This window comes from Gouania willdenowi, chromosome 17, assembly GCF_900634775.1.
Source record: "Gouania willdenowi chromosome 17, fGouWil2.1, whole genome shotgun sequence".
Lineage (NCBI taxonomy): Eukaryota > Metazoa > Chordata > Actinopteri > Blenniiformes > Gobiesocidae > Gouania > Gouania willdenowi.
Window position 1 is genome coordinate 28703678 of NC_041060.1, and position 27450 is coordinate 28731127.

Consider the following 27450-nt stretch of genomic DNA (forward strand, 5'->3'; position numbering starts at 1 on the left):
TGAAAATATAGGTTTTAATATTTTTGGTGTGGATGTCTGAGCCTTTTTCTTATCAGTATAGCCTTCAACTTATTTCTTTTTTTTTTTTTAAATGGTAAAATGTGTGATAGCTTGATATTAAACATATCTGAATTAATGTACATATGTGCAAAACTGTACATAGAACTGTAACATGGTTCCCCAGTTTAGCGTTAAATTATAATTGACAATTTTTATGGAATTTTCATGGCAATTATAATTACAAAGTCAATTATCTGAACTCAGTTACAATTTAATTGTGATTACGACAGAAACGGTTTTTTTTTTAATTACAATTACTCCATAATTGTAATTAATTATCAATTACACGATTACAATTATAATTGAGCCCAACCCTGGTGCAGAGCGTGCAGTGATCAGGCACCAACAGCTGTGGATCGAACACGAATTAAAACAAAAACATACAAACTGTAATGTTTCATACTGGCATGTGTTTATTTGCACTTATTATACAAAAGAAGGATGAGAACATGCTTGTGACGTGTCGGTTAGTCCAGGGGTTAGTCAGCCTCTTCAGCATTTTCACTGAATAATGAGATGATGTCTCTTCTTTGTAAAAGCTAGATTTCCATGAGCTGGTCCGTTCCAACGATGACCTCGTTAGTCCGCTCGGCTGAGGAAAAGAGAGGAAAAGTAAACAGTGTGTAGTGCATTTAAACACCATCACCTTCATGACACTGAAAAATAATCTTATGAACAACCACTGATGATTGATCTGATCTAAGGGGCCTGGCTACACAGTAACTAGTGATTTGACTGTGTTGGCATCCTTGTCGACATGATATAGTGATACTGATAAAAAGTTTTTGGTGAGTGAGTGAGTGCAGCCTCTATGACCCAGGTGTATTTCAGAGTGTTTAAATGCTTTGATTTCATTAAAAAAGAGACTGGAGGACAAAATACAGAACAAAACCTAAAGCAAACATGGTTGAACCATTGATTTCTCCACTACACAAATCATTCTCTCACCAAGCAGCACTACAATGAACACATCAGCAGACCTGAGCATTTTACGGGATACATTCAGCCTCCCCCCCCTTTTTTTTTTTTTTTACTCGTGCACAACTTTCCCGGTCACTAAGCAATGGTGGTCAAATAAAAGTTTGTATAATATTACATACTGACATGCACTTATTTTGAAGGAAGCTGCTGATATAGGATGTAGAGTTTGTGGTAAATAAAGGCCATGTAAATAAGAAAAGTAGATGTGTTTTAATTAGCTCAGTATATGACAACCTTGAATTAACCGTATTTATGAAAAAACTGAATTTGAAATGATTATATGGCAAAGATATTACAGTTTGACAAGCACAAAATTGGTAGAAAAACACATTTTAGCATACTTATCAAAATGTTCATTATTTTAATGATTGATTGGTTAGGTAAAGATAATAAGAAATACTTAAATACAGACGACACGCAAACATCAGTGCGGAAAACCAGGAGTATAATTTGTGTATGTTTATTAGTGAAATGTGACCCACACAATAAAACCTCATACGATCATGGACATTCTAATGCAGGTTTGCATGTGGAGAGGAGGCTGACTCAGTTTTCTTCTATATCCAGCACCAGCACCAGCGCTGATCCAAAGCTAACGGTGACTGAGAGTTATGTTCCTTCAACACAGACAGGTTTTAGTGTGAAGGAATCTCCTGCTCAGAGCAAACTCAGGCTTTGCTGCACAGAGAGGAGGACAAATGAAGCATGGACAGCCCAGAGAGACAGGAAAGGTTATGCAAGTAAGGCCAGATGATTTGTCAGTAAATAATACAGTTTGCAGATGTATTAAAACCATATGTATTGACATAGTTATGCTGCTGGGCTGGTGACATGTTTTCTAAAGGGAACAACTTTGATCAGCAGAATGAAAAAATATTGTTTTGGAACTAATCAAACTTAGATATTTTAATATAAGAACAAATGTATTTATAAGATATTTAAGAGACAAATGAGTGTTGTGAAAAGTTAGCATTGTCTGTTTAGCAGTGCATGACTGGCAGCTGCATTACCACATGTGCGATCATTGCTAAAAAGCCAGGCATGTATCTTTAAATGTATCAACACGTGATGGATCTGGACGTTTGTGTGTGTGTGCTAACTGTCAGGGTGGTCCTTTGGCTGCCGACAGATTCAGCAGTGAAGTGGGTGTGTAATGTCTTTAGCAGCCGATAGTCAGCAAGCTCAACTTGTGGCGTGAGAACATCGCATTATTCCTTACCTCCCAATGAAAGGTAGAAAGGAAAATGACATTTATTTAAAATATCAAACCATTAAACGAATAGTTGGGTCAAGTCTGTCTGTTTATGTGAGGATTTACTAATGTTTTATTTTTTTCTTAGATCTCACTCTATCCCATAATTAAGGCTATTTATACATGTACTACTTACTCTAAGTCAGTGGCTAATTTTAAGGTATGGAAAAGTTGGTGAGGACTTGAAGCCAATCAGAACTAATCATTGTATAGATATATTTTTATCTGACAAACTCCATAGATTATGTGTCAAACTCAAGGGCAGGGGGCCAAATATGGCCTGCCAGTGTCCAGTACCAACATTTCAACTAAAACATGAACCACCATATCCATTGTAGAGATTCCTATACTTCATAATTCACAAGTTCAGTGACAAACCCCGATATTTACAGGGGCTTGCAATTGCACACTACATGATTATAGTAATATTTATTCACTAATTATTTGTAAGAACTCTGAATTTTCTTTTGCTAAAACCCTACAATCTCTCAAATATTCCTACAGAATTCCAGCAAGTAACAGTGAATGTTTGAGTCAAGGTGCTGGAGGTACTGTTGTCTATGACATTGCTTTACAAATGACTTATTCATATTTTTTGCATGTCAAAGTGAAAACTAGGACACAGCAATATTAAAATGGAGGTTTATTATATCTTTCTTTTCTTATTTGGGGGGGATTTTTCTAGTCTGGTTAAATTAAGATCAACATCTGTGGCCTCTGAACCTAAAAAGATTTTGACACTCCTGCACTATATAATAAATTGATTTAAATATTTTTTATTTACTCAACATAAATGAAAACAAAACTATTAATAATACCTAATTAAGTGTAAATTTGCTGTCAAAATCTGCACTGATTTGATCCGCAATTTCTTAAATTAAATTGTTTAAAAGCTCTAAGAAAATATGTCACCAGCGCTACAAAATAAATATATAAGATATATTTCCCCCAACAATTGTTTTGAAATACAAAATGATTTGAATTCAATATACTGTAGTTAATGGAGGTGGGAAATTGTTAATTGTTAATTGTCCATGTTTAGTGTGGTCACATGTTCTTACTGTAAAAGTGCTGGGTTTAAGTTATAGGTGCCAGGTGTAGCCAAATGTGGTGATATATTCATGTAAAACTGATAAAACATCTTTTTTTATAATAAATAAGTTGTTTGCATCGATAGTTTATTGCCACCTTACATGTAAGGTGTTACTACTGTAAAGGTAAGATCACAAATAGGCCATTACTCCGTTAGAAACATTAGCTTGATGGACAACGTGGTGTTGACAGTGATATAATTTAACAGCATTACACTCACTGTGTATCATTTTAAAAACTGGACACAAAGAACAATACAGTAAATCAGAAAAGTTGGCCCGCTTGTTCCTTTTTTCAGGGTTGCGGGGTTCTGCTGATGCCTATCTCCAGCTCTCATTGAGCGCTAGAAGGAGGTACACCCTGAACAGGGCGCCAGTCCATCGGGGAAATGCAATACGTTTAGAGGAGAGAACTTTCAACGTTTTCTATCTGACATAAAACTAAGAATAATTGGATGGAATAAGTAACGGTTCCAGTTGTCAAAAAGAATGCTGTGAAAAGTGTGGAAAAGTTTATGGTTCTTTCTACAGTGAAATGCTTCACGTGCCAAATGTAGTAAACAAAGTAGTTTAAATTTAATTTAATGGATGATTCAGCAAAAAGTCATGCTATTTTTTAAAAATGAATTACTATTATTTTCTAATTTAAAAAAAAGTTATTTATAAATGTATGTGTTTCTTTTTGTGCATTTCAATATCAGTGTTCTAAAGACAAAAATACAGTCCATATAGACTTACTCTATATAAAATGATCAGTACTCACTAGTGATGTAACGATTCACTCAACTCCCGATACAATTCAATTCACGACACTGGGTTCACGATGCGATTCTCTCCCAATTTATTTTATAAAATGAGAGTATAGACAAATGATGACTGAAAAATATTCATTTTTTTCCCTTCGAAAATAAAAACTAAAATATTGTACTATTTTCTTTTAACCTTCAATTGTCAATATAATCCCTTGATAACCTATACAAAACAATGCAATTTAATTTTAAATAAATCCTGAATGAAATAAACAATAGTACAAATGAAGAAGAAGCCTATTCATTGAAATTCTGGCTCTACAGCAATCTATGCAAAACTGCATAATAATTCCTTTTCTTTTTAAAAGTGCAATTCCAAAATTATTTTGTGCAGTAACAATTGGACTTTAAAACAAATCCCATATCAAAGAAATAATATAAATAAACAAACTATGGCTTTCATTCTCTCTCTCTCTTGTTTCTCCCTTTCCTCTCTGTGACCCTCTTACCTTGGATTTCACATGTTCTCTCTTTCTCACCTCTTTCATTTTGTCTTGGGGAAGCCAAAATGCTTCCACACTTCTGATTTAAAACACGGTGGTACGTCCCGAATTTTAAATTCTAAATAGATAGTGCCCTTCGCTGTACAAAAAAAAAAAAAAAAAAAGTACTGCGATTTTAATTTCAGAGTATCGATGTGAACCGTGACATCTTTGAATCAAATTTAACGGCCTCACGATTAATCTTTACAACCCTAGTACTCACTGTAGTGAGACAAATACAGTAAATTCAATTTAATCTTACTCAGAGTGCCAAATACCACTAAGTCATCTGATTTCACTTACATCACATTTTGAGTGATAATCATTAAACATAAAAAGCAGGCCAGGAAGTTTGAAAGAAAGGTTTTTGTTCTGCCGTGTTGTGACAGGCTTGGCTATCATCTGTGTGTGTATGTTTATTAGAAACTTGCAACTTCAAAAAGCAACCATTGCTATAACAATAGTTAACGGGATGATCCAAAAAAGACTGGTTTCCAGGATTTGTCAGAGGAGTTTAGCTCAAATTCGGAATGTTGTTACTTAAAGCACCCTGTTGTTCACTCAATTAGGCAGCCCAGTCTGGTAGCAGATCTGGCTCTCTTTTCCTCTGTGTGTGTGCGCGCGCGTGTGTGTGTGTGTGTGTGTGTGTGTGTGTGTGTGTGTGTGTGTGTGTGTGTGTGTGTGTGTGTGTGTGTGTGTGTTTGTGTGTCTGAGAAGATTGCTGCTGTTGAATTCTGGGTGGTCCTGATCTGGCCTTGCTCTCTAACCTCTCCATCAATGTGACACACACATACCGGTTCATACACACAGACACACAGTGAACTTTGGGTATGAGAGGATTTAGGAAATTAAAGAACTGAATCGAACTTGATAATAAAAAAAACCTGACTTTTATCTGCTCAATGCAATTAGCTAACACACATACACATTTACATGAGACGGACACTTAACAAAAGCACTTAAAATATGACACATATAGACCTTCTCGAAGGTAAAAATTAATAATTTCTTGCATCACATCCTCTGCCCAAAAGGTGTGATGATACTTTTAATTTCTTATATATAAAATGTCTTTCAAATTGGAAACGCAATCTGTGCTGGTCAGTGTTGGGTAAATTACTCTAAACTTGTAATATATTTACATTACTAGTTACTGGGATAAAAATGCAATATATTTGGATTCCAATAATACAGTTTTTAAAAATGTAACTGAGTTATGCTACTTTGAGTTACTTTTGGTCCAGAACACTAATTATATCACACTGATAGTGTTCCAATAACATCGGTCTAAGTTTTGTTTCTAATACTTCTATTGTTCCAGGAGCAGAAAGCTCCTTTTTTGTTCCCCATAAGTTATATTTAACTATAATGATCACCTGTTTTTTCCTCAAATAATTGCAAACAGCGAGAAAACAAAGCAAATATGCACGTAAATTAAATATGTGTGTAACTTGAGTTACTTTGATTGTAACTAGTAATATATTACCACTTTTCACTTTTGTAATGAGTTACACTACTGAGTTACTACAAAAAGGAAAATATTACTGTAATATATTACAAAAATAACTAGTTACTCCCAACACTGGTGCTGGTATTACATTACTTGTAAATGGCTCTGCCATTTCAAATAAGGTACTGCTTTATAAATGACACAGAAGAAAGATCCATAAGATTGGTATGTGCTGACATAGCTGAAAACATATTGTCAACTAAGTGCAACAAAGGAGATGCAGGGAACTAGAAAAATGGATGGAAAATGGTCAGTAGCGTTACAATTTATCAGTGAAATTATAGCATACCTATCATTACAATGCTGGAAGAAGTAGGAGATTTGAGACATTCAGGAAAAAAAAAATCAAACCAGCCCAAATGTAACAGAAACTTCTAAAAGTATGGATTTCTTTGTGTTTGAGTATGTGTCACCTTCTGGTTCGATTCGTTGTCCATTTCCTACCAAGCAGTATTTGAGGTCCGCACCACGTCCAATCACAGCATTACTGCAAATAACACTGCCTTGGATGTTACACCTGAAAAACACACATGCGTGGAAACAAATTAGTTTCTATTATGCCTCCAATTAATATGTGCTAATCAATAAGTCACAGAAAGAAGAAACTATAGTCTGAACTATTTTCTAGCTTTTTTTAATAGCGCAGATATTTTGAAATAAAAACATACAACTTTTAGAATAAACGTAACGAATGTGTTAGAATGATGCTACAATACTGAAACCTCATTCATAGCGATGCAGGGAGACTGTTCAACCTGAATATAGTAACCAGTAGGTTGAAACATTTCTTTTAAATTTGACAAATAGCTTTACTTGAGGGCTTATTAGAGCCCACTCTTCCTATTTCTTACACAGTTGTGTGCGAAAGTCAGGGCACCCCTTTAAAAACAGCATATTTTATATATTTAAAAAGTTATATTCATATTTACTGTCTCTCTGGTATATGGGAAAAAAAGACAATATTGTCAGGAAACATTAATGTATAGTTACATTTTATTTTATAAATTGAACAAAATTACAAAAATGAAAAACATAATTTTGGCATGTGCAAAAGTCGGGGCACCCTACAGCATCAGTACCTTCAGTACTTAGTAACACCCCCTCTGGCAGATATCACAGCTTGTAAACGCTTCTTATAGCCAACAACAAGTCTCTGGATTCTATTATTTGGGATTTTTCCCCATTCTTCCTTGCAAAAGGCTTCCAGTTCTGCAATATTCCTAGGACGTCTTGCATGCACAGTTCTTTTAAGATCTACCCACAGATTTTCGATAATGTTTAAGTCGGGAGACTGTGAAGGCCCTTCCGAAACCTTCAGCTTGCGTTTCTTGAAGTAGTCCATGGTGGATTTGGAGGTATGTTTAGGATCATTATCCTGTTGTAGAAGCCATCCTCTTTTCAGCTTTAGCTTTTTTACAGATGCTGTGATATTTGCCTCCAGAATTTGCTGGTATTTAATTGAATCCATTCTTCCCTCCACCCGAGCAATGTTTCCTGTCCCACTGGCTGCAACACAACCCCAAAGCATGATGGATCCACCCCCATATTTAACAGTTGGCAAGGTGTTCTTTTCATGAAATGCTGCTCCTTTTTTTCTCCAAACATACCTTTGCTTATTGTGGCCAAAGAGTTCTATTTTAACTTCATCAGTCCACAGCACTTGTTTCCAAAAGTCATCAGGCTTCTGTAGATGTTCTGTTGCATATTTTTGACGTTGTATTTTATGATGAGATATTAGATAAGGTTTTTTTCTACAGACTCTTCCATAAAGGTCTTGTTTGTGCAAGTATCGGCGCACAGTGGAAGGGTGCACCACCACTCCTGAGTCTGCTAAATCTTCCTGGAGGTCTTTTGAAGTCAAATGTGGGTTTTGGTTTACCTTTCTGACCAGACTACGAGCTGTTCTCTCCGAGAGTTTCCTTGGTCTTCCAGATCTCTTCTTGACCTCCACAGTTCCCCTCACCTGCCATCTCTTAATTATGCCTCGCACTGTGGAAACTGCAAGCTGAAGGTTCTGGAAGGGCCTTCACAGTCTCCCGACTTAAACATTATCGAAAATCTGTGGGTAGATCTTAAAAGAGCTGTGCATGCAAGACGTCCTAGGAACATTGCAGAACTGGAAGCCTTTTGCAAGGAAGAATGGGGAAAAATCCCAAATAATAGAATCCAGAGACTTGTTGTTGGCTATAAGAAGCGTTTACAAGCTGTGATATCTGCCAGAGGGGGTGTTACTAAGTACTGAAGGTACTGATGCTGTAGGGTGCCCCGACTTTTGCACATGCCAAAATTATGTTTTTCATTTTTGTAATTTTGTTCAATTTATAAAATAAAATATAACTATGCATTAATGTTTCCTGACAATATTGTCTTTTTTTTCCCATATACCAGAGAGACAGTAAATATGAATATAACTTTTTAAATATATAAAATATGCTGTTTTTAAAGGGGTGCCCTGACTTTCGCACACAACTGTAAACATCAACATAGAAAAAGCTGAGAATCCAATGTCCTGGGCACCTTTGAGGTGTGGAACAGTGGCTTATTAGTGTTAAAATGTTGTTTTCTAGCTTGACTGTTTGCTCTGTGGACTCCTGTGTACACACAGGAGTCCACAGAACATTGATACTTGGAGCTGCCCAGTACAGCCACAGCCTTCCAGGGTTGGCTGCTGAAACCATCTCCACTTGCTCCATGATCGGCTGGAGAACCACTTTGTTTACCCATCAAAGGTGTCCACACTTGCTAAGAAAATCCCCAATCCAATGAACCCAATTACAGGGCATTAGCATAAATAATAGGTAACAACACAGCCAAGGGTGTGTGTGCGTGTGTGTGCATGTGTGAGTGATGATGCTGTTGGCTCTGGTGAGCCTGTCCCACCAGAGCTGGTGGGGCCAAACCGCTGTGCATGCTCACATTCCACCAAAACATTCCCATAAAATTCTTGGAAAGAGACACACAAACAGTCTTGTGTATCCTTCCTGGACTGACCATGTAAGTGTGTGTGTGTGTGTGTGTGTGTGTGTGTGTGCGTGTGTTTGTGTGTTTCGGTAGCTTGGGAAGCCCAGTGGAGAACACAAGTTGGTTTTGCGGAGGCAGTGACGCACACACACACTTGGCCCGACGAGTCTCACACATTGGGCCATTCTAGTCAGGTAGTGAAACACAGAAAAAGAGTGTGTGTGTGTGCGTGTGTGTGTGTGTTTAAGTGGCTACCTAGGAGGTGCTAGTTGGTGATGGGGGATTACAAGATTCAGAGTTTTGTAACATTAAAGAGACGGAGACAGAGAGACCACCAAAGGAGCCATAGAGCTGAAACACCACTAATTACTAACACCAGGACTCCCTATTGCAATGCATCCCCCTCCACCTCCTACACACACGCACACACACCCTTGTACCAAGTCCCCCAATAAAGCTGACCCATACTATCCCCTTCCCAAACACGCATCGCTTTGTCAACAAGCTCTGGTCAGCTCCAAACAAAGACAGCAGAGATGTGAGAAGTTTCTGCTAACATGACCGGGGTCTTCTAATCCCCTCAAACTGGCTCTCTTTCTTTTCTTCTTTAGCCTTCTTTCTTATGTCCCAAAAGCACTAAAAGAAAGAATTGCAATTTCTTTCTTGCATGCTTTCCCTCTCACGTCTTTCTTCCCTTCTCGAGTCTCACTCCCTCATTCTTTCAAGCCTTTGTGCGTGCACCTACACGGGCACTATGAGGGTCCCCATGCTGGCTGGCTACATCCCTGAGAGGCTTAAGAAGCGATGGCAAGAGACATAAAGCAAAGTAAATGGTGTTGAGGTCTCAGTGGCAAGATAAAGGAAGGAGTAAGAAATTGAGGTAAAGGAAAAAGCAAATGAGAATGAGTGAATCAAAAATGGACACAAGGCCAAGATCCGTTCCTTTCTATCGAGATGTCAGGCCAAGAGAGCGTACAGCTCAATCAACATGCTAATTCTACTGTAGAAACCATGTTCTCTGCACAAGCCCTCTTTATAGCCGCAAACAGCCAGTTTTCCAGTTGACTTACTAAAGCTGTTCCAGATAAAGACAAAAAAAGTAAGAAATCTGGTCATTCAATAATTCCACTTAGTACAAACAATTAAATTAGGAGCAAAATGAAATATTTTGGTGTTGTGTGTTTCACTCCAGCTGCTCTGTTTGTTTGGCGCTGGTATCTGGCTGGTCGCACAACAATAGATTAATTGTTAACTCAGCGATCCCTGTTTGACCTCACAAAGCAGAGAAAACAAAACCTGTTACACACATCAACTCCCTCACAATCACAGGCTCTCATGCACACACACTGTTTGCACATAGGAGTGCTCATGTGCTAAAAAAGCAAGTAGAAAAAAAATTCCCAAATATCTATTATCTAAAAACACACTTATCCTAACGATAAGAGAGAACCATTTATGTATCCCAAAGAAGTGTTTTTTAAAACACCCCTTTCAAAGCTATTCAATATACAACATCATATACATGATAACACACACAAACACACACACACACACACACACACACACACACACACACACACACACACACACACACACACACACACACACACACACACACACACACACACACACACACACACACACACACACACACACACACACACACACACACTATATATAATACATTTGAAAGCACTTATCCTGAAAGGATTTAAATGCCTAAAGGTGAAACTGATAGACCCTAAATGTAAAAAATTTAATTATATTTAAACTTATTTCTGTGGTTTTGGTACAATCAGTAATGTACATAGAGAAAGTATTGACCACATAAGCTTGATAAAGTAATGTATGCATAAACATGGTAATCGTTATGATAGTGTAAAGTAAGATAAATTTGATTCTTTAAGTAAGATAACACTATTGAGAGGTGAACTAACATTGAAAATTGCTATTGAAAAGATGAAAACATCTTACAAGTACCCCAAAACTCCCAGTGTCACAACTAATATGATTTTTAAGTCATTCTCTGCTCAGCAGCGAGATACAATCTGTAATCAACACTGGCGGCTCGGTCTAGTACAAGTCTTGAGTGTCCTGATCTAATGTTAGAAAAACAAAAAACCTACACAGGCTCCTCTGAATCTAGAGTAGCAGTTCAACACCTCCTCCTGAGTGGCTGAATTCCACATGCTCTAACTCTGAATGCTCTAGGTCTGCCACTATGTGACAGACGCTTATCTTGTGGCAGCTTGTGTTTCTTTCCGTCAGATTCAATGACCCAAACATACAAGGGAAAGCATGTAGACTTAACAATAACCAGCCTTACCTTTTGACTCAAAGGTAGGGTAGGCCATTTTCAAAACCTAGCATGATTTTGAATGTAGCCTCCCTGATGGCTCCGCCTTTACCTCCCTCGCCCCTCCCCTCTGTGCTCTGTCTCACTCACGTGCACACAAAGGGCTGCTGGAGAAGTAGAGCTCAGCTCATCGCTTCTATTGTGTAGAAACTTTGTTGTCTCATGTCTCATTCAGCAGTAAGTAAACAATAAACTTTACCATTATATATGTTAAAAAAACGTGACCAAAAACTCTGTTTTAACTCTGTCAGCGGTGACGCACTTTCAGTGTGAGCTTGTGCTTGTGTTGATGACAGATTTTCTTAGTTCCTTTTTCAAAACATATAAGATCTTATATTCTGTCAGGACATAAAGACAATTTCAACCAAAAACTTAAAGTGTATCTGGAGGAAATCGCCTACCTTAGCTTCAAGTCACCCTTCTTCATTTGAGCATAAACCAGAGTTAATTTTGACAAGAACATTTAATTTGGTTTTAGTCTTAGTCACTCACCAAAGACCAAATTTAAAGTCATATTTTAGTCTTTTAGTTGAGTTAAAATTTAGTTGTGGAAATCAGTTTTAGTTTTAGTCTCATTTTAGCTTAATAAAAAAACAAAACAAAAAAAAAAAAACGATTGTTCCGTTATACTGTAAGAGATTTTGCAAAAAGATGGTAGTAAAAACTTGTAAGGACACTGCTTTAACTATGTGTTCAGTAATTTAAAATAAGAATGTGACATATTACTTTTGTTTAATAAAAAAATCTAATGCCTCCTAAAAAAAAGTGTAAAAATCATGCTCTTCACAAGTTGTTTATTTTCTGTATACTTTAAGAAATTAATTACAATCTGCAAGAATAAAGATAATCTCAAATAAGATTACAACCACTAGTGGATGCTGAAGTACAGATTGCACCAACTTTCTGCAGAGACAAAAGCTAAAGACCTCCAAACTTTACATGATCTTAACTTAGAGAGTTTAATGGAATGGGTTTCCATGGCCGAGCAGCTGCATTCAGGCCTTACATCACCAACCGTAACACAACAGTGGTGTACAGCACACAGTGACTGGGCTCTAGAACAGTAGAGATGCTTCTGGTGTCTTGTCTGGTAATCTGATGGACAATTCTGGATTATACTGTTGCAAGAAAAACAACACTTGTCTGATAGCATTGTACCAAATTAAAAATTCGAGAGTAGGGGCGTAACTAACGATATGATATGAGATACAACATAGAGCTCACAATACAAAATACTCACGACTTAGGTCTTAGGGCCTTTATAGTTTGGACTTTCCATTCATTAGCTGTCTCTTACTGCATCAATGTTTTGGCCTGTGTGTTATTCAAATATCGCTCGTGTTTGGAGCACGTAGCTTTTCATTTCCCAATAACTGTCTCAATAGTGTGGGCTGGAACTGTTGTGTAGCTTGGAGTAGCACCTAAGAGTGAAAGTTTCATTATTTCCAGTCCACCGTGATCTGTCTCAATCTTTGCTTAGAAGACGCTTTACTGCTCAGATGTGTTGAAATATGGCCTCTCCACGACACGTTGGCTCATATCCAGAAAAGCAAGTACTGTTTCAGCCAGGATGTTTTTTTTTTTTTAGACTTTTGAGTCGACGGAGCATCCATTTTGTCCGCTATCTTGTAAACACAGCACTGTCTGAGCTTCTACGGGAAGCAGAATGTTCAAATGTCATTGGGCTGCTGTGCTTTTTTTTTTTACTAGATTTTATTTTCTGAACTTTTGAATTTTATATCACTTATAAAATTTTGTTACATTCCCAGTGGAGAAAAATTATGGTTGTGTGGTCGTTTTTCGGGATTTGGGTTCGGCCCCTTAGTTCCAGTAGAGATTGCTCCTTCCTGTTCCAACATGACTGTGGACCAGTGCACAAAGCAAGGTCCATAAAGACATGAACTTGACTGGCCTACAGAAAATCCAGACCTCGATCCGGTGGAACACCTTTGGGATGAAATAGAACCATGCCAACTGGGCCTTCTCATCGCACATGTGTCTGACCTCACAAATGCTTTTCTAGGGGAATGGTCCAAAATGTCTGTAAATATACAACTAATATTGTGGAAAGCCTTTTGAGACAAGTTGAAGGTGTTATGGCCGTAAAGGGCGAACACACATAATGTAAATCTGATGGTTTAAAGCAGGGGTTCCCAAACATTTGGTTTGGTGTGAGTAGAGAGGGACCGGTGCGTGACCTTGGGAAGGAGCGGGCAGGCACGCGCCCACAGCCCCGTGGCCCGACAAAGCGATAGCTCCCATGCCCTTACCCCGGAAGGAGACCGCCATGGCTGCCGGAGCAGAGTGGGCTTTCGGTAATGGGCGAGGGAAGGCAAACGGGCCGCAGCCTGGCCGGGCATTTCTCCACTCTCCTTTGTTGCCCTTGTCTAATTTAGTGTGTTAATTTGAGCTAACTACTGCCTCACACACCCGTGTGTGTCTGTGGTGGAATTATCACTGATTCTGATTCACCTCCTGAGGAGCATTCTTAAAATCATCTTGCGAGCCCCACTCGGCTGCTCGTGACCCCCCAGGGGATCGGATCACTGAATTAGGAACCACTGGTTTAAAGAATGGTATGTCACTCAAGTGTGTGTTTGAAGGCAGGATAGCAAATACTTGGGTTGAAATAGTGTATAAAATCAGCTACTTGTTTATCTAATCTAACAATATTATGTACAGGTCTAATTTGTTATTTAAGAAAGTGTCTCTAACCATGTCTGACACTCTGGATGCTACAAATGTGTGGTCATTTCAAATGTCCTCTAGAGATGTGTGCAAAGATGCATGTATGAGTTCTCACCCTTCTTCAATGGTAACCCCATGCATAATGATGGAGTTGGTGACTTTGACCTTCTCTTTCACAGTGGTGGAGATACCAATGGTGGACCTCTTGATTGAGGTTTTATCTGCCACATGACATCCAGCTCCAATCATACTGTCAGATCCCATCTGAGGGTGGAATACAAAATGCAGCATCAGTAAGGGATGCACAACAAAGTGTGCACTTCGGTGACAAAACCACCTAGTATTACTTAGGATACAAGTTTGAAATAAAGAAGGTATGGAAAGGAAGGTATCTACAGTATATTACCTGAAACCTCTCAGAGATGACAGCAGATGGATGAACTGCTGGTTCCTCAATAAACTTTGGAGCCTGTCAATAAAGAAGGGAGGAAAAAGCATGTTTTTTGAAGGATAAACCAGCTAAACTCTGGTGAACTTACTTCTATAAATGCATATGTAAGAAAAACCTGAATCTAAAGTTCACATATGACTCACCATTCTGTTCGCTTCTATGTAAGCTGATAGAGTGTTGACACGATAGCACAGACCCTGGTCCATGATGTGAACGTAGCATCGCAGCTTCCCACCATGGTATGCTTCACTCATGTCACCGCGGTGATCATTCCAACAGGAGCGCTCCTGAGCCAACTGGAGGAGAGCCTCATCCCGGGAAGGGAAGAACAGATCTGTACAGCAGAAAAGCTTTAGGCGATGCACAAAGCTACAGAGTCTTCAGTTTTAGACTAACCTAAATTTCAGATCCATCAAAAATAATGGGACCATTGTGTGTATATTCCCTTTAAAATAAAATAAAAAAAACATCACCATCCTCTGGTTATACACTCAACTACCAATCATCTGTGAATGTTGACCCCCTCAGATATTACATCTCCTCACATAATGACTCCATTATGCTACAATCAGGACTCTATTATTACTTTAACATGATAAGAAGATCTTTACTTTACTTACAATAAACAACAACCATGCTCTCAAAAAAGAAAAGAAACACTGCCTGTTGCATTAGTCAAATATTTCTCTGTTTGAAGCACTGGTTGCAAGTTTTCATAACTTCGGTTGCCCTGTTTTTTGGTATATTTAGGTTCTTTGGCCTTGTTTTTAGGAAGAAATCAAGCAGCAAGTCTACTGCTTTTACATAGGAATAGTCGCGGTCTCAGAGGACAGCTGATCATTTTACCACCTTGATTTATGCTCACAGTGCACTTTTGGATTTGATCCAAAGTAACAGGAATAGCTCTGTCAATTAATGAGCTACTTGTAATTTGATTGCATCAAATTGTACATTGCGCGTATTATTTTTAGCAAAAAGCCAAAAGAAAAACAAGACAAAGGTGAAGCCTTTTTTTTAAACCCAAGAAAGTCCATTAGTCCATTATAATAATGTGCACGATAAATCAGAATTCTGCATTTCTGAGAGAAAATCAGAATAAATTTGAACCTTGAACTTTCAAATTTGTTTAGACACAAACTATTGCACTTTTACATTCAGCTGCTGAGGCTCAGCAGTCTGCCCACCGACCTGTCTCAGTCTCCCATGCTCTTCCACATTAATAGTATGGCAGTGTTTAGCTGCCATTTAGCGATATCACAATATCTTATCACACAATATTTTGTCCCATCTTTACAATAAAATTATTTCATGAATGAAAATAAATAAACTCTGTGTCTCTGTGTGTATGTGATATGCTTATATAAATATTAACCATCATTTGTTAAGCCATCATTCTTCTGGTCCACAGTTTCTGTGTCGTCCATCCTTTTCTGGCCAGAAGTCATTTTGGAAAACTGCTTACGCACCAAAAATGGCACCAACTCGCCACGTATCGATGAGATTGACCTAAATCAAACAAATACATTCAGTTTTTTCTGCAAAACTGAAAGGGCCTGTTGACATTCACTTCTACATATTTGGAGGCATAAACATTTGATTGGAAGTCCCACTTTCAACCACCATTACTTCTTTAGCAGTTTGAGCTATATGTTAACATCTGTTCAATATAATCAAATACATTATTTTATAGCCCACCCAATCTGAGAAGAAGAACAAAATCTGTTAAAGCAACCATAGCAAATTCAACTGTGCATGTCATGACATTGCTGAAAACTACAAAAAGGAATCTTTTTTCTCTCCCTGTTGCTCAGTCCAAAGATCGGTGTTCCTTTCCGTCACCCCCCAACATGCACATGCTCCATCTTATTTTCTTTTAAAAGGAGATTGGAATTTCCATTTGAATGAGAGGAGAAAAACAAGTTTTATTTCTCTCAAAACAAGACACAGAGAGACAGCGAGGGGGAGAAGAGAAAGAGATTGACAGAAGGTCGAGAGAAGTGCTGAAGAGTCAACTAACCCAAATCATTTTGTGCTGGCATTGCTAATATTTTCATTCACTGGTCAAGCATACAGTAGTCATACTGACATAATGCCCTTCAGATTTATTGCTTAAAATTAGTGCTGTCTAACAATTTACATATTTATTTGCAATTAATTGCATGATTTTTCTGGGTTGATCGCAATTTTTTTGTGGAAACTGTGTATTGTGTTGTGGCAATATGAATGAAAAATATAAGCAACTCAAATGCATAGTGCAAAACTTCAACAAAGGTTCAGCATTTGTTCTTAAACAAATATTTCCTTTACAAATATATTATAAATATCTATTACTTTTTTCCTCTTTGGAAATCTGAAGATGAATGAAACCAAGTCATATGTAGCCACTGCTCGGTGAGTTATCCCCTAGGTGTGAGCAAAACTACAAAGTCATAACAACCCCAACAAGTATGATCTTTCTGCTTTTAACCAACTAACAGAACATGCATTTAGCTAAGGCATTGGCCAGGTTTACATGGGAGCTTTAATTCCTCTTTAATACAGAATAAAAGTTAAATCCTCTTTAAACTGACCTTGTAAACACTTGATTCCAAATGCAAATTTAATTCCGAATTAAACTTAACTGTGAATTAGGTGGCTGGTTCAATCTGATTTGAATTCCAAATTAAATAATTCCTCTATCTTGTCAACACTTAATTCCGCTTTAAGTAAATTCCGGTAGTTCAGTGCATGCTCGACTTGCCGCGATGTGACTGCATAATCCAGGATGGCTGCCCGGGGTTATGTAATGAGTGTGTATCGTACTGAGATTGTATATGCGCACTACCGAATAAAAAATATTTTTGTTTATTTTTGTTTTCAGTGAATGGACACGTGTTTTATTTGTTTATTGGATTATGTTAGGGTTAGGGTTATAATCTCAACACAAAAGTAAACTCAGACAGTGACACTGGACTCGAGCCAAGACTATTTATTTAATAAGAGCCTTAGAAGACATGGATATAATGAAGAGTAGATGGATGAAAGAATTAACATGCAGACATTCACACGGACACACAAACTTATTATGCGAACGGACCTCGGCAGACAAAAAGGCTTAATCGTGGCAAGAAGCCTTCCATGTAAACACGAAGCAGAACACCTTATTTTAAAATTTTTTTATTTGGAATAACTAATTCTGCATTAAAAAACATCATGTAACCGCGGCCAGTGTCAAACATGCCGTTATGCAGGAACACGGGTACTGAAAGCTGCAGACTATGTGCGGTGCAGGGAACATGTTCATAAGGTTGAAGTCTCATTGCTGCCATCATATTTCTTGTACCGCCTGTAACAGGTGTGCTTACTTTTTCAGTTTCAATCAAGCAACTCAACAGTAAAAAGCCAACCTCCAATGCTGCTAATGACTCAGACCATAGTTGAGATGTGTAAACAATCCTAAAACTTCTGTGACTTCTTGAGACAGAGGTCTGTATTTTTTCCTCTAATGCACTTTAACGCCGGTCATAGCGTACACACATACTTTGCAGCACATCAAGTGAATGAGTGGAAACAACAACAAAAACTACACTTCCCAGACATGATAGGCCTCCACTTCCCATAATGCACCATAATTAAAACTGTAAGACCCAAAATGGGTTGACGTTGTTACATACAGTAGATTGATGGACTGCTCTTTGGTTAATTTGTGTGTTTAATCATCTTATGTTTCTCCCAAGGAGAATAAACACTTGTATAAAACAATATTTATTTAAATGAAGATCAAACACCCTGCAAAGCTACATAAAGCTTTCTGTCACATACTTTTTTTACTTACGATTTCAGAGGCGGAGTGCCTCATATCCTGTTTCAACAACACATAGTAAAACAAATTAACACCTTGTTCCAACACCCTGCTAACACAACCGCTCAAAGCCCTTTACACGTCCACTGCAGAACACTCACCACAGATAAAACAGACAAAGAGAGTTAACAGGGATGTGACTGTAAGTTACTGGCATGTACTTAATGTCAACCTGTGGTTCAATGTATACAGGTAGTCTATTTTTTTTTGCTTTAAAACCTGACAGGCCAAATATTTAAAAGAAACAGGTAAATGTGGTCAAACATAGAAAGCTTACTTGTTTTCAGCCAGAAAGTCAACCACTGCTTTTTTAAGACAGTATAGGTGAGCGTCTACCAGTCCTGTTTTGATGTGCATCCTTGGATGTCTGCATGTAGAGAAGAAAAACAAAGCAGTAAATTTCCAATCAAAGTCCTCAGCTCACCTTCATTCTGTAGAAAAGAAAACATTCATTACTTTAGTATGTTAAACCTCAGGATCATAAAAAATTAATTAAAAATACAATTTAGGATATCCATTTGTGTTCCAAACATTTACTACTTACTGAAACCTGAATGACAGTTTTTCCAATGTTTCCCATGGCCAATGACAGTTCATGTCGGCCATAAACACAGACACAGTCTTAGGTTGACATTCTAGCCAGGGAACACTAACATCTGTCTATTGTTATCTGTGGACTATCTCCTGTGTCACCCCACTGAGAAACAGCCAGTTAGCTAGGTTTATGCATTCACTTATACACATGTTTGTCTTCACACAAAGCTGCAGTGTTGCAGTGTGTCCAGACCAAGCTTGACATTTATGAAGCGAGAGATAAAAAAGCCATGGCATTCTTCAGGTTTCAGTAAACAAATCCATCATCACCCTCTCCCCCTTCCCCTCTCAGACTACCTGTTCTCTCTGTCTTCTGGCCTTAAATTAAATCAAAACTGTAGGGTAAATTGTTCTTGAAAAAACCTTTACCAGTGCTTACTGTCCTGCTTACTACAAAACCCATCACCTTTCATACCTGCTCAGGGTTGTAGCTGGCTGTAGGGATCTGGACGTTTAAACACTAAAAGTAGAATGACAATAGCTTCCACGATTCGTTGTTGCCGATTCGATTCAAGGACGATATTATTTCATTTAAAACAATTCGATCGGAAATGATTCAGGGATTTGAAATCAATTTAGTAACTTTTTAGCCAAAACAATAATTCAACCAGTGTGACTTGAAATAAATACCTAGATACTGTACAGGGCAGGTGAGGTTTCATAGATTCCTGTCTAACCAACAACTTCAGTTTAAATTAATTCGATGTTAACCTTTTCTGCTCTTATTTTCAATATTCAATACATTTTGAATAAAAATACATATTAGGTTTACCTGAATCTTCTGTTTGCTTTTTCAACATAAAAAAATACAATAATAATATCAAAAATGAAGTGCAACCAACATCTGTTCAGGATAAATGAGCAGTGTTTAAACCTGATACTTTTTGTTTTAACTTGATGGTGAGCCTTAGGCATCTGCAGAGCTAATGCTAACAAGCTAATAGTACCACCGCTGCTGCTACTGCAGTGACGCCGTCAGAAGGGCCTGGTGGTCAATGATCAACACAGTGAGCGACTACTTTAGAATATCTCTGTCTGAGCTAAAACCAAAGTGTTTCCACAAACTGGACCCCAAAGGTGCTACCATCCATTTCTCGTTTGCCGGCTTCTCTTCCATGCTATGTTGTTGTCTGCTGGCACGTGACGCCACAGACAGCCCGAGCCGACAGAGTCGGTCATAACGTCTTTATTATGAAAAGCGCTTTTAGAACACATATAAATGTTATAACAGTGTCTGCTAAATAAAATTGTAAATTGTAAGGTGCAACTTGGCATCTCTAATGATAACGAGTTGGTTTTGACCAATGTCTTAAATCAGCTATAAAATATACTAATAAATATTAATTTATATCTATCATCTAATTTGTTCCTCATCTTTTGGTTATCTTTTTAGGCTTCCTTGTCCATGAAAATATTGGTATTAATATTTTGATGTGGGCGTCTGAGCCTTTTTTCTGTCAGTTTTTAAATGGTACAATGATCCTCAAGAGAGCTAACGGGTAGTGCCGAGTGTGAGCCGGAGATAGGCAACCGCAGACCCCGCGACCCTGAAAAACAGGAACAAGCGGGTCAGAAAATAGATGGATGGGTTTACTACATAAGCCTATGTTCCCCAGTTTTGCATTTATCGCAGTGGTGGGCCATCAGGGCCAGCAAGGCCTTCTCTGCTGACCTAAACATACACAGAAAGGTAAATGTATGTTTCTTTTCATAAATAATCTTAAATTAAATTATTCTCCCTGGTATGTCTTTTTGGTTGTGCTGCTTCTAGTGTTATATATTATGGTGTAAGGTGTAGCCTCTGATGAGCTCTCATTCTCAGCATTGAAGTGTCTTAAAACTTACACCAGAAACATGATCGGACAGACACGGCTTTCAGCATTAGCTTCCATGTCCATAAAAAAGGACTTACTCATGGACCTGAAGCGCACAGATCAACTGTACAACAGAGCTATTGAGGTCTTCTTGAGAAAAGAAAGAAGGATGGATTTTATTTTCAAATAAACAGACGATGTGGAGTAGATCCATGTTGGTGAGTGCAAGCATTTTATTTGTATTTTTAATATGTTAATATTTTTTGCCATTTTATTTTGTTAGTAATCAATCAATGGTAGTGAAATAAAATGGCAAAATAATTTAAAAAAATAAATTATGATCACTGCAATTTATAATGTCAATAAAGTGGGTGCGCAGCTGCGCAACATGTTCAGTTGATTTCCTGTTGTATTTTATCCAAAACAAATGCAAATAATGTGTTTGCTTTACTTTTTTAATTTTCAATGAATTGCTGGTTTCGTTATCTCCTTGGTGTCTTTTATGAAATGGCAACAATGCACATATTATTGGACAAACTTGTTCAAGCTCACATATACTTTTGGTGGACTTATTAAAACTTTGTTGACTAATCTCATAAAATCAGCTTTTATTTTTTAGATTTGGCAGTATCCATGATCTTTCCTACTCCTAATTGTGAATGCAAGCTTATTGATTTTAAATGCTCCGGAATATACAGTAAGTGTTGCTTGAACAGCCTATATTACAGGTGACGTAATGTGCATGTGTGATTCTGTATGGATTCTCAAGCTGTGGTGTCATATTTATTGTATTATGAGGTGCATTAATTTAGGTTGGACTAAGTAGGCCAGACCTAAAGCGGAATTGATTAAAGCCGAATAAACCGGTTTTCCAAGTAAACCTCAATTTGGAATTACCATTTCCATGCAAACACGAAGCAGAACACTTTAATTTCAAAAAATGTAATTTGGAATAACTAATTCTGAATTAAAAAACATCATGTAACCGTGGCCAGTGTCAAACATGCCGTTATGCAGGAACACGGGTACTGAAAGCTGCAGACTATGTGCGGTGCAGGGAACATGTTCATAAGGTCGAAGTCTCATTGCTGCCATCATATTTCTTGTACCGCCTGTAACAGGTGTGCTTACTTTTTCAGTTTCAATCAAGCAACTCAACAGTAAAAAGCCAACCTCCAATGCTGCTAATGACTCAGACCATAGTTGAGATGTGTAAACAATCCTAAAACTTCTGTGACATCTTTAGACAGAGGTCTGTATTTTTTCCTCGAATGCACTTTAACGCCGGTCATAGCGCACACACATACTTTGCAGCACATCAAGTGAACGAGTGGAAACAACAACAAAAACTACACTTCACAGACATGATAGGCCTCCACTTCCCATAATACACCATAATTAAAGCTGGCACCAAGCCTGTAGTGGTATGAACTACGGACTCCTTAAAAAAAGAGATAATGAATAAAAACACAATAACTTTGACAGCTATACTTGAATCATTTTGCATTTGAAGAGGTAATGCTTCAACCTTAAGTTTAAGTCTGTTATTATTATTATGAGAAATAAATAAGATAACGTCACAACGCACAAAAAAAGTACCAAAAATTGGTACCGTTGAGTACAACCAAGTCACGTGTGAAAGGTACCCATCCTTAAAACTGTAAGACCCAAACTGGGTGTGCGACTTTCGTATGCTGTGTATCATAACAGAGCATCTCGCCCAATTGAATCAGAAGCTGCAGGGTCATCATCATGCAGATGTCCAACATGGTCACCTCTTTCTAGCTTAAACTTGCCCGATAGATGCCCACTTTCCCGTTTGGCAGAACATCTCAGCCTCATTTCCCAGTACTTTTTCATGTGCTCAGTTGGCTACCAAACTGAGCCGGTTAATGAATGAGTTTGATTGGTGCTACATTTACAGCACTCGAGCATTGGCATCTTTGCCAATCCTTTACCACCGGTGTTTACAGTGCATCCTATCACCTTCCGATGGCGTTAATAAAGCTTCAAAGCGATTGTGGCCTGAGAGCAAAGTTCCAGAATGTTGCAATTCAGTGGACTGTTGATCGTAAATGAGCAATGTGCAACATGAAAACGCAGCAATCAGCCAAGTAACTTGTGCTTTAATTTTCAGGTTATAATTTAAAATAGTTCTTTAGGTGCAGTGATATACATTTCTTTAGCCTCATTCAGAGGGCAAAAGTTGAAAAAGTTCTGTTTCCTCCCTCCATTGTTATTCCACATCTTGTAAAAAGTCAGCTCCAAATGGGTGAGTTGGATTTTCCCCGTCCCGAGACGTCACACACTGGGAACTCTTCCTCGTTTTGCCTATGAGATCTGCCGTCTTTGTGACACAATGCGACGCAGCGATTGGACAAAACAGTGGACTATCACATTGAATGGACTATCCTCGTAATCACTAGAGGAGATGATTACAAGAAAGCTCCGGTAAGCGTTTTAAATGTTTGAACTCCTCTGCTTCTGCTGCCGCTGCTGCTCTGGCTCTGCAGACATACAGTATACTAATGGCGTGAGGCGCACACACTTCATAAAACAGTGTTATTCTGTCTCACAATCACTATAGCTGCTTAAATAGCTATGTGTTTTACTGTAATGTGCAGTTTTTTGGCTGAAAACAATAACAAGAGTTTGTGGATATCGTCTATAGACACGCCCACTCATGAATATGCATAAGTAGGCTGCAGTTCAGCCCGTTTTTAAATTGCTCAGAAAGTCGTTTTTCTGAGGGCATAAAACTCCAGAAAACAGGAAACTTTGGGAAAATAAACCTCAAATACTTTGTTGTTGGGGTTCTTAGAAGAAATGGGCATGGGTAAAAAATAGCATAATACTGGACCTTTAAGAACATTTTAGTAATATCTATAAAACTGTAAGTTGTATTGAGTGCTTCTGCCTATCTTGACCAAGACACATTTGATCTCTACGTAGTTATCCTGGTTAAATAAACTTGTTTTCCCCAACTGTATCACTATAAGTCATTTCCATGGTTTGCAAAATACCCATACATTTCATAACAAAGCATAAACTAGCAGGTGCTCCTGTTAGGATAAGACTACAATAGCGCTGACATTACCTGAAGAACAATTGTAGTAAACATAGCATGATGTTAATGTTCAGGTGTGCATTATTGTTACAAACTTGTAACATTTCTAACATTTATCTTTGTTGACTCACTTCCTTATGATGGAACGCCTGACAATTAGTCCGTCCTCCAGATCTGCCTCATTGGCCATGAAAAGCAGCCTCTTCCCCGACTGATCCACACCGACAAAGTCTCTCTGCTCGGCTGTGAAGAAAAAAACCCACAAAACCTGAGCTGGTACATTTCTTTTTCGTTATCAGCATGTACAAAAATACATAATACAATAGAATCTATAGTGGTTTTGATTGAAGTCAATTACTTTACTGCTACCTGTTTTCTTCTTGCCCTTCTGACCTGGCACTGTCTCTGTAAACTCATGAGCTTTGCTCATTAGCATCGCTACTGTTGCATTGTGGGCCCTGAACAGATCCACCACCTCGTGAAGTGCAACATCTGTGATGAGATCACAGCTCACCACTAGGATGTCCGTCTGAAGAGAACAAAGACAAAAAGTAAATGAGGACACTTGGGCCGACCTCGGTATACTTAAAGCACTTGACGTTTTCTGAATCTACCATGTCACGGTAAAATACAATATAGTAGATAAACAACTTTTTATTGTCCATAAGGTTTAAAAATTCATACTCTCATTATCAAAAAAAAAAAATGACTCAGTCAATCACTTTTGTAATGCATTATAACAATCTATCCTTGAAAAAGTTCACATATACCTTCTTAAAATTTGTCAATCATTGAAACAAAGTGAAGCGTTTCCTCCTAGAAAGTAAAATGTATATGTTTTTAAATGGGAAAAATATACATTAAATATACACTTAATAAATAACTGTGAATGTTTGCGTCACACCGTCCCATGCTGACTTTATTCTGTCTGTTGTCTGTGGAGACGGGAAAGTGGAAACTTTACCTTAACTTCCTGTAAGCTAAGTTTCTGACAGTGGCTCCTTTTTAAAGGCCCTCTCTGAACCTCCATGGAGGTTTTATCATCCAGGAGGCTCTTCCTGCTAACATTTTTTAAATAAATCACCAGTATTTGGTCTCTTTCAATCTATCTTGGACTTTAGCCTCTGCTGTGTCTGATGATTTAGTCAAACGAAGTGGCATCTTTAATGATTCCAGCACTTGTGAGCAAAATGACCAGAATGACATGATAGTAGCTGTAAAGGGTCCCTCGGATACCCAGACATTTTGATGAGTTTGTAAAATCTGGCCGGATGGTCCGGAGAAGAAGGGAAAAGAGGACATGTAAGGGTAAATCCAGACGTATGGAAACCCTAAGTTACTCGAGGTCAATGTTATAAATTTTGCAAAGCAGCAATTCTCTTTTTGCGGCGATTGGCCGATCCTTGCATATGAAACCGATTTTCCACAAAAAATTATAAAAAAGTAATGAAATTCACAGCTTTGGGTTTTAAGAAAAAGCTGCCTCTAATGTACAACTGACTACAATAAAAATGTTCTAAACTTTTAATTTATATTTGAGATAACGACCTCATGTCCAGTTAAAACAATGAGTTTGTGTTGTTTCAAGGGTATTGTTCAATGTTTTACAATAAAATAAAATTGCAACATTCAAGGTGTATGCTGTCAGTTATAAAAAAAACAAAAAATCAGGATTGGCTACAATCGGTATCGGCTGGTCAGGCTTTTAAAAAAATGGTGATCTGCCAGAAAATTGCAATCGGTGCACCCCTAAAAGCTGCCTCTTTTCTTTGGGCAGATATCAGCAATGTGATGGGGACTGACAGATTAGCCACATTAAATTAGGAAAAAATAACATTAAGTTTTTAAGTCAATTTAAGTAACAGCACATTCATTTATGTTTATTTTGTTGGCTACATAATTACATGAATTGTGCAGCAGACAGAGAAGACACCTCAGTCTAATTCAACTTCTTCAAATGTAAGTTTGCCTTTCATCCCACGCAGCTCCATGTTTAACGTGCAAAAAGCTAATTTAAATAGGGCAGTCCAGACAACTACTCCACATGCACCAATTTGCATTGCAATCTTAGTAAACTCCCCACAACAGATAGAGAAAAAGCGCCACCAAAGTATTTAGGCACACAAGTGGTTTAGCACCCTTTATTTGAGATCTTAGTAAACCCGCCCCTTGATGCAGTTTGACAGGATAATGCTTGTTTTACAGTGTACACTAGATTTAGACTTTTGAAGAGAGAGAATGGACTCATTCTTACTTTGCCGTTTGGATCTAAATCTCTCCACCTGCAGCATTTCACAAAGATAAACACTTACGGTAAGTCCACCAAGACACGTTTGAAGAAAAGTTTGAATTCCATCCTCGGCATCTGTGCGGCATTAGATTATTATACATAGAAAATAATATGGCAAGTGGTTTTAAAAAGGACAAAAACACTAACAGTAAGGGTATATAAAACACAGTAATGATAGCTTCAACCTACTGCATGTACTAATTACTCAAAATATCTGCTCGTATTTAGAAATCCTATTGATACAAACCAACAAAGAAGTACCACCAGTGACCAGTGGAGGCAGTGCGGCTCTATTTGATTCTTAGTGTATCTGGAGTACAAAACAGACCATTGGGGTTGAACAAGGACAGTTTTTGCAAGTTTTTGAGAAACTTAAACAATCTGTACATGTCTCTTGCTTTCTATCTTTATGTTACAGTGTGTTCTTGCTGACTAGGTGCTTCCTTTATCGGGCGTACAACAACATCCACGCAAGCTTCTGTATTTATCAATTTGGACTTGAGCATACGCTTCAATCAGATTTCACGTCAGGCCTGAGCTCGTGTACGCAAATATGAGTGTGTGGATTTGCAGTGCATGCTGTGCTGCTGTATACCCAAGAGAATGTGTATGACATTTTTAGCCTGTTTTGCATTGCATTGACAAATGGAGCAGCCAGAGCAGCAAGCCAAACCACGGGCAACCCAGCCTTTACTAGGATCTATACGGAGGAGACAGGACCTTACTCATTGCTTTTAAAAAGTAATGTATACCATTAAATTCTGCAAATTTACTGCAGTAAATTATCATTAATGTGATGAAGTACCCTAGGTGAAATTGGCTTAAAGCTGTAATATGTAGAATTGAGACTTTTATGGAATCAACCACACTCGCCCGCGCTCGCTCATTTATCAACACCCACTGAAATTGGTCAGATACAAAGGTTTCATAAATCCCACGGTTGTCCAGTTATACAACCAAATGTGCACTCATTTCACCCTCTTTCATGCACAACTGATGAATGAGGGCCAAGCTACACAAGTACACAAACCTCTGACTGCACTGCTACTTTGAACAGATTTTTATATAAATGGGGCATAAATGAGCTGTGTGCCTGTGTTAAAATATTCATAGAAATTAAACTGTTGTGGGTAAGCTACTAATCAACGCTATTACCATGTAAAATAGTGTGTTTCCTGCATAAAGCGGTAATATGAAATAATA

At 38.0% G+C, this 27450-nt stretch overlaps 1 protein-coding gene across 1 annotated transcript in view; it reads right to left on the bottom strand.

Moving 5' to 3' along the window:
• Positions 1-448: 448 nt before the first annotated feature.
• Positions 449-27450, bottom strand: part of eif2b3 (eukaryotic translation initiation factor 2B, subunit 3 gamma) — a 47124-nt gene continuing 20122 nt past the window's right edge. Inside the window, exons 4-12 of the mRNA XM_028472062.1 lie at positions 24327-24486; positions 24089-24200; positions 18760-18849; positions 16014-16147; positions 14785-14975; positions 14597-14659; positions 14306-14454; positions 6599-6702; positions 449-652 (exon numbers count right to left, since the gene is read on the bottom strand). Of these exons, the coding sequence (XP_028327863.1) occupies positions 600-652; positions 6599-6702; positions 14306-14454; positions 14597-14659; positions 14785-14975; positions 16014-16147; positions 18760-18849; positions 24089-24200; positions 24327-24486 (1056 nt within the window). The 3' untranslated portion in view covers positions 449-599. The remainder of the gene's footprint in view (positions 653-6598; positions 6703-14305; positions 14455-14596; positions 14660-14784; positions 14976-16013; positions 16148-18759; positions 18850-24088; positions 24201-24326; positions 24487-27450) is intronic.